This window comes from Nestor notabilis, unplaced genomic scaffold (genome assembly GCF_000696875.1).
Source record: "Nestor notabilis isolate BGI_N333 unplaced genomic scaffold, ASM69687v1 scaffold34639, whole genome shotgun sequence".
Lineage (NCBI taxonomy): Eukaryota > Metazoa > Chordata > Aves > Psittaciformes > Psittacidae > Nestor > Nestor notabilis.
Genome location: NW_009943810.1, coordinates 28,264 through 41,787, shown reverse-complemented (window position 1 = coordinate 41,787; position 13,524 = coordinate 28,264). Strand labels below are relative to the sequence as shown.

The 13,524-nt window shown below is 36.0% G+C and overlaps 1 protein-coding gene across 1 annotated transcript in view; it reads right to left on the bottom strand.

Annotated features, from left to right (window-relative positions):
• Positions 1–422: 422 nt before the first annotated feature.
• The window catches only part of DMGDH (dimethylglycine dehydrogenase), a gene marked incomplete at its 5' end in the record, with an annotated part of 39,519 nt that continues 26,417 nt past the window's right edge, over positions 423–13,524 (bottom strand). The window contains 5 exons of the mRNA XM_010022103.1: positions 423–779; positions 1,458–1,592; positions 11,077–11,136; positions 12,219–12,376; positions 13,267–13,484. Of these exons, the coding sequence (XP_010020405.1) occupies positions 564–779; positions 1,458–1,592; positions 11,077–11,136; positions 12,219–12,376; positions 13,267–13,484 (787 nt within the window). The remainder of the gene's footprint in view (positions 780–1,457; positions 1,593–11,076; positions 11,137–12,218; positions 12,377–13,266; positions 13,485–13,524) is intronic.

The window sequence follows — 13,524 nt, the reverse complement described above, 5'->3', positions numbered from 1 at the left end:
GATCTTCTGTAAGAATTTCTGCCAGGATGACACATTGGAAAAAATGTTAACAGTTCATTTTGCATTTAATATCATCTTCATTATTTTTAATGGTTACTGGGATGTATTTCAGTTCCTTAGGAAGCATTTCTGTACAGAACTAGTGATATTATTTTATTGATAAGTTTATAGTGTCATGTTGTAAGGAGCCAGGATAAGCTACTTTACCCTCAGGGCAGGCAAAGGGGGAATTGTGAGTGTCAAGGAGGAAGAATTTGCTATTGGCCAGTACTAAGAGCAAATTTCTCCTCTGCATTAATTTGGATCTGCCAGCCTATGTGGGAGCAAGCTGAATCAAGGTTCTACTAATTCTCCACCACTTTCTGCTCACAAGTGCTACTGGGAAGAGGAGTACAACTTTGCTCAGATCTCTAATGCAAACACCATTGAATTTCTCAACTATGTATGGCAATGAGGATCTTATGCTTAGTAATCTGCAAATCTCAGTAGTCTCATTCTCTTAATTTCATGCGTATTAATGGAACTATTTCCTACTGCTCAATTTGTTGTATTCCTATCTGTGTTTATATTTTTGGACTTTCACCCTTTTTCTGAAGGCGCGTTCTTGTTGGTTCAGTCAGCACCAGTGGCTCTTGCATAATGGTTGCTGGATAATTTTTTCCTAACAGTTCGACTTCCAACTTCTGTCCAACTTTGCTGAATTCTGTGGGAACATATGCAAAAGCCAGACTCTGCTGAGCACTGTAACTGAAACTTCCAGATGTGGTGTTGCCAATAACCTGGAAAAAAACCCCACAAATATTTATCTTTATTTTCAAGATGCATTGAGGTTTTATTAAAAACCAAAACAACCAAGCAATAACCCAAACAACTACACATCTCATATACTTGTTTTGGGTTATAGACTAAGGCATCAAGCAAGTTTCAAGTATGTCATGTAGTTCATAATATTCTCTACTGTGGGTGACATAACCTTAAACTGGGAAGTTTATAGTCCTTGAAAAAACAGTCTATTCCTGTTGTGTTCAATTAAGTTTTCATGGGAACGTACACCACACACATTCATATGTTTGTTATATATAATAATTTAACCACTAGTGAATGTTTCAATGTATAATCTGTGCTGAAGTGTAGAGGCCCAAACTTTGCTGTTGTTTTTTTTATTTCCAGTGAACAGAAAAAGTGTTATTAGGACAATGGAGAAATTGCATAAGAGAATGGATGACAATACTGCAGTTTGTTCCAGCTCTAGTTTCTGTGACTTGATGGTATTTCACATTTTCTCTGTACACATTTGGTTAGTCTTTGCTTCCCACATGAAGATTAGAAAGTGTTTATCATAGCTTCAAATTATTCTGTGCCAGTAGAAGTAATGCATTCACACTTGAAGCACAAAGTTAGATTCTGTTCATTAAGAATTAACATTAGTTGCATTTAACATGATCTGTAGTTCTTACCTTGCCATTATGCCACACACTTTCATTTCCCTCTGGATCAACATTATCTGTTTCCAGGGTGAGATACACCAGTCGCCGTTTGAGCCCCTTTTCTTTAATCTGCTTCAGTGCTTGCTTTCCTGTAAAGTCTGCTGGCTGAAAAAAAATAGAAGATAATGATGATAAATGGTTGTTAGGGTTCTGCAATATTTTAGACTTATAAGCATTTAAAATTATCTTCGTTTATTTTCCTATCACTTAAGTATTCTGTATAAAATATACATGAAATCAAACCTTTTACAGATATTGTATCTTGTATCTTGGTAGTTTTATATTGGTACATTATATCTTGGTAATTTTATTCAGTATATTAGTTTTTCTAGAACTCAGTCTTTTAATAACCGTAATTCCTAATTTCTTTTTTTCTTTTTTCCCCTATCTAACATTTTATGGGATAATGAAGCATTTTAGTTAAAGAATAATACTGTCATTTGGAGTTCCCTTGTTCAGCTTGCCTAGATAGGTACAAGCAGGTTTACATCATTCTAGAAGCATTCTGCATAAATGGTTGACAAGAACTGAGCCATCAGTATCTTTTTTGAATCCTCCAGGGTATATAGGACAGTATTTATTATATGTTGAGCTATTTCCTCTCAGACAGTCTGATCCCACAGCCAGGTGCAGAGGTATGAGCTTATCTTGCCTACAAGTAGCTGTGAACCTGACTTGTCTCACCCTGTTACCTCCTAAGTCTTAAATGTAACTCAGACAACTTCCCTACTTAGTTGGCTGGATAGAAAATAAACTGGAAAAAAAAAAAAAAAAAAGAGAATCATTATAAACTTTGTGGTCCTGGACAGAATGCCTCAAAAACCAAGAGAAAGTCCCTTCGAAGATGCTGACAGTTCGGGTAGAGGATAAAATAATAATCAAGCTGGATATCATTATTTTTAATATCCATGCATTAAACAGTGGCTTACAAATTCTGTGTGTTCATTTTGTCTTTAAAGGTATAGATCAGACAGAACAAAATACCTTTATTCAACTAATTTGTCAGAGCCACACCAGCCTGCCCCATGGGCAAGAACCATAACAGCAGTTACTCAGCAGTTCTCTGCTGAGAAGATGACTAGCAGTGAAAGCTACTTTTAAGCAGTTGATTTTAGATCTGAAGCAGGAATTATATTCACTTGATCAGAGTATGATAGAAAAGAAGGGAAATATTTTTTAATACATCAAAAATACTATTTCTGGCAATGATCTTTAATTCCTGTAGAGAGTCGTTGCACTGTCAGAATTACAAGCAACACATACTTGGAATAGATTGTTACATAGTTAGTTCATGTGTTTTTATTTCTGTAGTTCTTGCGCAGGTTCACATACATCTGTGTATGGGCTCAAAAGAAATTATTAAGCCAATTTTTTGAACTTGGGAAGATTAGACTCTGTAAGCGGTTGTGGAAAAGAACTTATGAACCATTTAAGGTCCACATAGTCTGAAAATCGAGGTATACCAACTGAGGATAAAGCAGATAAGGATCACAGATGGCACCCTTTGGGGAAAGGCAGAATGAAATACAGCACAGATTAGAAAAAGAAAGGACTGTGAGCGCTCATTTTAGAATATAACTGTCAAGATACTGCTAGAAAACAGAAAGCAAAGATCTCAGACCAGCAAAAATAACCAGGTACTGGTAGTTCCCTCTTACTTTTCACGGAATTACATTTTCATTACACAGGAACGTTCATGAAAGGAAATATCTACAACTAGAAATGCAAATAAGACTATATACTATAGCACAACACACGGACTAAAATGCTTTGCATGACAGACAGAAACACCAAGGAAGCAAATATTCTACAGGTACACTTAACACTGAATTACCTCCTTCCTGTACATGCTTATGTAATATCCAGTATTTAGTCACAAGGAATGTAACTGTGGAACTAACCACAAGTATTCAAATACAATGTTATACACCGTAGGACCTTCTGACTGGCCTCCAGCTGCTGCACTGGAAGAGGTATGGTCCCTTCAGTCTTGTCTCACATTTGCCAGCCCAGCATGGGTATTAGTGATACTCTAAGGAAACTAAGATGGCAGTATGAATGTCTGTAAATTTCTGTCTTTAGGTCTCTTAGTAGTAAGAGTGCCAAAAGAGAGGGCTCTTTCAGAACCAGCTTCTGTCAGCCGCCTTCTACTGTGCCCTTTTCCTCAGTTGGATCACCATCAAGTTTTGCAGAAGAACTGTAATCAGTGACTTGGAGAATGCTGAATCACACAACACAGATGTAGCTACTGCTATGCTAAGAGCATGGCTCTTTTTTTCTGGTATATTCAGATACTTGCAAGTGCATAGATGTTGAGAGATATGAAAGCCTTGTAAAACATTAATCATTTTTATGTCTGGGGTTGTTGTGGTGGGTTTTGGTTGGGTTTTTCTTTTTGGTTTTGGTTTGGGTTTTTTCTTGTGTATGTGTTTTTGTTTTTTTAATTCAAGATTTCTGGTTCATTTTTACCTCTCTGAATTCCTCATTTAAAAATGGAAAAACAACTTCCATAAAGGTTAATGCAACAATCGTAATCAGAGTCTTGAATACGACGTCATAACAGATGTGTATTGCTTTCATGGGTCACTTCCAGATTAACTGTATAGATGACAGCTGACTCCTGTTAATATACTAATTCTTGGAACCTTAAGGTTGACAGCAAAAGTAATTTTGACTTCCATTTCTTAATTACCTTTAGGATATGGAAACCATTAGAGCTGGCAGCTGGCAGGCTTTAGAATCTATCTATTTATGGATCATTTTTTGCCTGTTGGTTACAGACACAAGATTAAATTCTTACCCAATGAATTTTAACTAGGCCAGGCTTTTGGCCACCTGGAATACACTGTTACATAATTCTTAAGCTAGCTGGAAATGGATTTGAGGGATTTCCAGTAATGGGTTTGTTCTTTGTTATTTTATGCTCCTTAAAGGTTAAGAATATTCTTGTCTTTTTAGAATCATGGCTTGGAACATTAACCAAGAGATAACCTAGAATTCAAACTCTGCAAAGTGTACACAAATATATAAATACATATACACACACACTCTGCAAAAATGTGTATATATATGTATATGTGTATACATAAATGGACACATAAATATATATGAACACTATATGAACATGGATAAAAATGTATGTGTGAAAATGTATGTCTATATAGAATGTAAAACTGCAAAAAAGTTGTGTATATATGCAATTTTTAAATATTTAAAGAAACTCCTTAAGAATTTCTGAACATATAAATTTGACTAGTTCAGTATTTTTGTTCTACAGTTCTCGAGTATCTATCTTAATTGTACACTAACATATTTCCACCATTATTCATTTTTTATTTATGAGTGTTTGTGCACGAGGTTCATTACAGAAAATAGCATTTGGAAACTGATTCATTCGACCTCAGTCCAGCAATTCTTGGTAAAAGCTGCTTCCTCTTTCTCAGAGAAAAGTAGTCAGTTTGGGTATTGCTTCTATTTGTTTTAACTTGTCAGACTAAAAAAAATGCAAGGGAAAAATGCCATTCAAAATGGTATAGTTCAACAAATTAATACTAAAAAAGGAAAACAAAAAAACAAAACAGAAGAAAAAGAATGGAATCAAAGGAAAACCCTAAACAATTCCAACCTCAAACAAGCATCAGATTTAAAGCTGCTCTTAATTGTCTTTCAGTTTTAAAAAAATAATAATTTGATATGTAGCAAAAATGTAAAACTTTTACTACTGAAGAGCAAGGACAGTCCTACTAAGCTAAGCCTAAAATGAGAAGACGCATTATCTTGGCAGAAGCTCCTAAAACATTAAGATTTGGCAGATGTAATGTTTTTCACATAAAAGAAAAACACTTCTTAGATATAAGATTTTTACTTGTGTTACCTAACACACAGATTATAGTGGAAAATCACATCACAAAGACTAAGCACTTAAGTTTTTAAAATAGCATATAGCTAAAGGGATCCCACTGATTATCTTATGTATTAACATATTGGTCATATATATATATATTTTAAAGAGTTGAGGAGACAATAACCAATGAGATGATTTTGCAAGCACAGAGATGTACCCTGAAATGTTTATCTTGCTGTGTTTCAAGTGTGCTTGGCTTTTAATGTCATACAGATCCTAATTCTAATCCTCTGTAAAAATATTTTGTGTCTTAAGGGAAGCAAAGGAATAGAAATTATCTATAAAACTTTAAATTATTTATTTATTTATTTATTTATCAAGATTGTGCGGTTTAGCAGAATAAACTGTAAGCATCTAGCAACATAAATGTCATATCTATCCAACAGTAACTGGCAGCAAAGATATGCAAATCTCTTAATAATGAAATGTTGCAATCTATTCGGTATGCTACTTATGACTGCGGGCATATAGCCAAATTATGTGCACAAAGCCACCCGAGTAAGGCACCACCAACAGCTGCTGCATTCTGCTATAACCATCACGTTAAACACGCTGTAGACGGCACCAATACAGTATTTTGGAATTAATTATTCTTAGCTGAATGCATTTGGATAATTTCAGGGTTACACTGCAAATGATATCACCCTCATCAGGATGATAACTTTCCTCTGCAGGTAGCAAGTACTTGACAAGTTTCTTTTTCTGTAGCGAGACAAAGCTACGGTTAACACCACACAGTTTTTTAAGGGAGATGTGGCCAGTCAATATGTATGGCACCTGCATCACTGCAGCTTTCACTCTATCTGTCTAAGCCCTTCTTCCATGCAAACAGCCAGCTCTAAAAAATTGATATCGATACAAACAACTGATGAATTACTGATTATTTTGGCTCAACGTTCCTAGCTTAGTGCGTACTTCCTGCTTCGCATGGCCCAAGAAACACAATGGGAGTGACCTAGGTGTGCATTTTATACAGGTAACAAAATAATTGCAGATTCTTTCCTATGCGTTTCATAATCTGTGTAAATTTACAGAATAAATCCTCTGTTTTATGACCCTCCAGACATCAAATGAAGTAATGATACAATATGGTTCCACTCCTAAATTTTAATTTGAGTGGGGACAGGATTTAGGTGGAAAAGTACACCAAATAAGTATGTTATAGGCATAATAAATGGCAATTGAAAGAAAGGGGGTGGGGGGGGAAGTACCCTTACCCCCTTTCAAACACCTAGTACTTTTCCATTGCTCCATTTTTTCTCATATCCCTCTGCGTTCCCCCAGGATCCTTATCCCTTCTTCAGTGAAGTTTGTGCTCTTTCTTCTTCCTCCTCCCTTTCTTGTGTGGAGTAGAGCTTGCACAAAGCACAACCTTATACACAACAGGTTATGGAGTGGGGTCAGAGATCACTACTGTAGTTATTGCTCTCGGAACAGGAGAGACACATGTTGGAGAAGTGTCGAAAGGGACACAGTGGCAGTAAGGGGGAATTACAGAATCTCCTAAAGCTCAGCTTGTCCAGCTTCCAGTTGGAGCACTGCTCCTGCCAGACCCAAATAGCTAGTGCCAGCCATTCCACCTGAGCCTGCCCTGCATACCCTATACTAGGTTTTAGATGTGAGAAGATTAAAATGATTCATTTTCTATCGCTCCACAAACACAGCTCCTATTTTAAAGTCAGTGATTTTTTCAAGGGGAAAAATAAAATACATTAAAAAAAGAGAAAAGCCTGCAAATAATTTAGAAGTAGCAAACATAACCAAATGGATACAAGTGGTTGTTTTTTCTGCTTGTGCCCTTCACATTCCTTGCCTTTGTGTTTCTGAAAGCATAGGGTGTTACCACATCAGAACAGTAGCATTTACATGGATTGACGATACAAATGACTATGTATGCTGCAGTGCTGCAGAGACCCAGAGCCAGCATGTTCATCTTCTTTTCTGCTGTTTTCAGCACCTTCTCTCTTCACCTAGTGCTGGGTAATGTTTGTAGCCAGAGCCCCAGAGGCCCATGGCAGGACTAATAATTCTGTTAGCACTCCCTTTTTGGAGAGCATGCTCTCTGCAGTTGTGTCAGTTCTAATATTTTTGTTAGAAAAATATTTATTGTTTTGTGCTTTAATACATAAAGACATACCATCTTAGACCATGAGCTGGACTGACACAACTGAGAGGCAGTTCTGGAAGAGTGGCCAGGAGGTAAACAAATGACTAGGAAGAGAAGGACATGAAACTGTAAGCTTAAATCTGCTACCAAAAGAATAAAAAGATAGAAGCACAGCCTTAGAACAACTCAACTTAACTTCATGAGATAACAGCTTATATACAGTTTTGTTGGAGGTTAGGTCAATACTCAAGAACCATATCTTGTCATTCACCCATCTGTGTGAGGCTGACGGGTATGACACAACTTCTAGTCATAATGAATAATGAAGCAATTAAATGCTCATTTGTCTAATAGATGCAATAGTAAAAGCCACTGAATGTCAAAGTGAGAAAGAGGGGTAGGACTTGTAGTCCAAGAGGCATTTTTTGACATCGAAATTCAGGCAGTCGCTGAGTAGCACTGGTGGAGATGAGACACAAATAGTGCTAAGCAGACAGGTAAAGGAGAAGGAAACAAAGGAGAAAGTTCTGGCACTTGTTTTTGTTTCTTTTTTTAAAAAAGGCTGATAGAGTAGTGAGAAATGCTGGGTATAGCAAAATCTGGAAAGAAACTTGGAATGGAGAACAGAGAAACTGCCCCAGTAAATAAACAAGGCTGCCACAAAGAAACACGGTATTTCCTACTAGTGGAAACAAACAGTAAATCTTAGCTGAGCACTCAGGTCCCGGCCTGGAAGAGTGCAGTAAAGGAGAGTCCCACATGGTTTACATTACCTAGGGCATTCTCTTCCCAAATCGCAGTGAGCTGTTGCTGCAGAGGGAGTGACCAGGAGATGGCAGTCTTGGATATAGCAAAATCAGTCACAACCCTACGAACATTTAACTTCGGATTGCTGTAGCTGAACGCTCTTGATGAGTGCGAGCGCTGTTGAATTCATACGGAAAACCCTTCTAAAAGAGTTTATTTATTTCTGTGTGCTACTCAAATTGACATAGAGGTTTTTCAATCTACTATTAAGTTTTATTGGGACATCTTGTCCATTATGGTCAGGATTAAAATACGCTGTTTTAAGAATATTGAATTAGCTAAAAATAATTAACCACTTCAGAAGACCAAGAAGAAACATAGCAGAAGGTTTTGAAGATGTAGTCAGCTTCCGAAATTAAGAAATATTTTTTCTATATATCCATAGTGAGCATAATAATCAGTTATAAGTTTAAAGTGTAGCAAGAAAATATTTTCTTATGTAAGGATGGTGAATTACTAGAACAGACTGCCCAGGGAGACTGTGGAATCTTCAAGAGTGAGAGGTCTTTGTAATTTCACACATGAAATTTTGATCTATATGGCAAGGTAAACACAGATGTAGTTGGTTCTGCCACAGAACAGAGATCTGGAGTAAATTAACATCTGGTGAGTGCTTATCTTTTACTGTAATAATATCTGAAAAATCCGTTAGTTTTAAATCTGGATTTTGAAAAATAAAAAGCATTCAAGGTCTTATAATATATCTTTGACTTGAACCTGAGAAAGTGCAAATATGCAGCAGAACTAAACAATATTCTGGGATGCAGAGCAAAATTAATTACAACTTTTTCTTCTTTAAAGATACTCTGTGAATTTACTGCCACAACGACCATCATAATTCTATCCAATATTTATTAGCAGAGTGCTTATTCATGAAAAGAGTCTTTCTAACAACTTACCTAACTTACTAAATGTAACTGAACAACTAAAACAACTACAGCTATTAAAAAAAGACCCACCCCTAAACCAGGCAGATTTTGTTCATAACTTATGAAGACATTGTGTTCTCTAAATTAGAAATTAATTCTCTTAATGTCTCTCAAGTTTGGTTTAATCACAGCCCATCCTGCTCATCTATGCAAAGAAGCAACTAACACTAACTTTAGCGAGAAAATAAGTATCAAGCAGAGTCTAAAGGAAACCACCTGGAACAATACCATCTCTTCAGCCTTACTGATAAAATGAAAGTTGTCACAGAAATCCCGAGGAAAAAGGTTTATTTATTGTCATGCTATACAGACCGGGGGGTGGAAAGAGGGTGGGGGGTGTCAACTTAGATTTTAAGAGTTTTTCCTGTTACTCAGGATGAAAAATTTACTAGTCCATATATACCTGAAGATAATGCATACCTCAACTTTGTAAACACAGAGAAATATCAGTATTTTATTGGGAATTTACATTTCTTCCTATTTATTCCCCACATATTTAAATGTCCTCTTGTGGAAATAAAATACTTTTTTATTGTATTACCTCCACTGTCATTTGGTCATTTATACACTTTAATTTCTTTAGAAATTGTTCAGGTTTTCCGTGACATACCACTCGAGATTCACTTATGCTGAAGTTTTTTTGCTTGTTTTGTGAGCTATTTGTTTGAGCTGTGTGTTGCACAGAAAGACTCTAGTAATTGACTGAACAGTACATTTTGGTTTTAATTTACACAGAAACCAGCACTTTCCCTAGTTGGGGGTGCATGCTTAAAGGAATAATCCTTTCCAAGCATCCAATAAATTAAGATGTCAAAAAAAAATCTAAGTATCTGTTGCCTGTAGCTTTTATCTCATTCACCTTTTATGGGTGAAGTTTCCTTAACAATAGGAACCGATGATAGCAGAATATTTGCTTGTCTTCAGTCACCGTGGCCTGTAAGGAATGCTGAGGTCTATGCCATGCCAAACAGACACCAAAACCAGAGGTGTGGAATTGGGACTCATAGCCCCAAACTGCCAAAAAGCAGAGTAAATAATCTCACATTACACTTCATACTACAGTGTTTAGACTGCTTTCAATATCTGAGTAAGCTCAGGTACCTTTGCAGTGTAAACATACCGTCACAATTGCCCTCGTTTGTGTCAATAAATAAACATTGATTATTTCCTTTTTCACATCAGTTCAGCAAAACTGGCAAACGTTTTAGGCTTACATCCTGCATCTATGCTGGAGAGTCAACACCATGCCCGTTCATCTACAATGTGAATATCTGCTCCAGAGAGCTGTTCCAACCCTGCATTTCAAGCCTGCAGAGAACTTTGCGGAGCAATGAAGAATGAAGTGTTTCATGCACGTTAGTGCCTTCATACATTCTGCATGGCCATCTTGGCAAGCTTTCCCTGCTTCTGGCTGCTTTCCTGCTTACACTAATTAAAAAAAAAAAACAAACAAACAACAAAACAAACAAACTCCTTTAACAAGAATAAGCAGGGAAAACATTTTCACAATATGAACAGGCTTGTTCAGCTTGTATATAGACACTAAATGTTTATAAAAGTACACGACTCAAATTTCTCTATGAAAATAAATCAAAGTTATTTTTAATGTAGACAACACTTTTGCAAGTATTTGCAACTTTCTGATCTAATGTGTAATTTTGTTAGCAAGAAACATGGGAAAATACAAAACATTTTTAAAAATCTAATTGGTATTTATAAAGTACTTATAATTTTATAAACCTATTTTATTTTACAGATAATGAAATTTTTGAAATTTTTTTTCCAAACACTTAAAAAAATAGCCTTAGACATAATAGAACACTTTGAAAATAAATGACATACCTTGTTTAGCTTTATGAAGCATTCCAGTCCCGCTTCCAAGGGATTAGTGTCACAGTTCATCTGTTAAAAAAGATAAATTCAGCATCCATACATGGTAGACCATCATAGCTTTTGGATTGGGGGGTTCCTTTCTTCATTCTATTCATCCTTTCCTTTACTCTCGTGTCAGTGTCTTCCACGTTGCATCTGTGCAACTGCCATTTTAATACACTGTATGCTTCCAGTATGGGATTTGAACAGAATATCTACTACTACGCCTAATATGAAGTATAGATACGTAAATCATTCATCTAAGTTTTAATATGCAAAGTAAACATTTCCGTGAGAAACAGAATTTTTATTAAAGCAGAATGAGATCTATAGAAGACTGAATAACTAAAGTTTGCACATAAAATGCAAAACAGCACAATGTCCTAGCTGGAGAGGAAAATAAAACACAAAGCCAATTTTATTCACCATGTTTCCATTAAGAGCAAGGTGAATAATTTTTTTGGCAGCATTTGAAGCAAGAATGAAAGTAATTATCACCAGGGGAAAAAAAACCCAAACAACCAAAAACAAAAGAAAAAACACCCATCATTTCATCTTCTTGAGTTCTTTCATTTCCAAAGGCATTAAGAAAAATATCGGGTAAGCAGAAATTATACTGATTTTCCCAAAATTCTCTATCCTCCCTGGACAGTTCTTTATTGTGAGTGCGCAAATTTGGCAGACACAAGCTAATGGTAAATGAAAAAATTCCAAATACATTATGAAGCAAGAATAATTGGCCTCTCCTGACATAGTTATTACAGAAATAAAACATTTTCAGAATCTACCAGCCAAACCTTTGATTTCAAAACACTAGAGAGCAGCAAAACTCTCAGAATTTTGTTACACACAAGAGGGGAAAATATCAGTGAATCAAAATAAATGTCTCTTTGCCAGCAGTGCAATGGAGTATACTGATTATTTCTATTCAGAAATTACACTGTCCAGAATCATAGCAGCTTTTCCTGCTCAAGGTAAATTTTATTTTCATGCTAAACTGAGACACTGGAACAAGCATTATTTGTGCTAACTCTAACTAAAAGCAGTATAGTCATAATGAAACAAATAAATAAATAAACAGAAAGAAGAATAATGAAGTTACATTTCCTGACCTCTGCTCCCCAGGCTCGGAAACCCTTTTCCAGTCTTAAAGCATTCAGAGCATATGTTCCAAAGTTGTCAATGCCCTCTTTTTGGCCAGCTTCCATGATCGCATTGTAAAGAGCTATAGAATCTTCTTTTCCATGATAAAGCTCCCAGCCCAATTCACCTGTTATACAAACAAGATTACTGCTTTCAGCAGCAAAACAATGAAACAAGCCTAATAAATAGAGTCCTGTCTTTGGTAAAAAGTGGGGGTAAGTGCTATAAGTGTTAATTCACATTCTAGGGTCAATTCTGCTATCACATAGCAAGTCTAATTCCCTGAAGGAACCACCAGAGTCTATGCCCTAGATCTTAAGCAGTGGCACTATTATTCTAATTTAAGCTGTCAACTGAAATCAGGGTGGAAGATGGAATCAGAATAAACAGTGAGAAAAGGTCATGTAATGAAGTCACAATAAGAAGTGGTGCTTAAGAGCATTATAAACAGATGATGACTTGGCAAGCAAACAGCAAATTAACTGAGTATAAATAAGCATAAAACTAATATGTTACATTGAATGCAATAGAAAGAGTATGAATACAAGGACTTCAGCTGCTTCAGAATGCTCTGAATTCAGTCTCTTGCAGTAGAGATGGACTTAAAAAGAAATAAAACCAAAAAATAACTGATAAAACCAAATACTCAGCACTACAGCATTACATTTGCAAGGCATGTGACAAAGACTAATATAAGGTACTCCAAAACCAATTCTTGACGTTGGTTTTGCAGCAAATACCACAGAGGTTATCAAAACTGGCCTTTTGTTCTGTAAAATAAATATTTGCACTCTAGGGCATTCTAGAGAGAAAGGTCTTGAAAACTCAGCACTGACCCTGACCATATCACATTTGAAAATCAATGTACTTGTGTGTGTGTTTCCTCACACATTAATATATAAAATGTAATGAACCTATTTCTTAGGAATACATGATAAGATTCATTTTTCAACCTAATTTTTGTTACACTTTATTTATTGTCTCTTTGCTTAAGAGTCTGTTTCCTCTATTGCTTACCTGTGTATGATATCCTGATGGCAGTAACAGCAATATCAGAAAGTTTCAGATGTCTAGACTGGAGAAACTTAAATGAACCATCACTTAGATCCTCATCTGTCAACTTCTGGAGGACCTGTCTTGCGTAGGGACCCGCTACACCAAGTACTCCCATCTTATCTGTCACATTTTCTATTTCAACTTTGTATCTGCCTCTCATCACAGCCTCTTCTATCCATCTGCACATAAAACACAATATTGATGTTAAATTCTTTATGA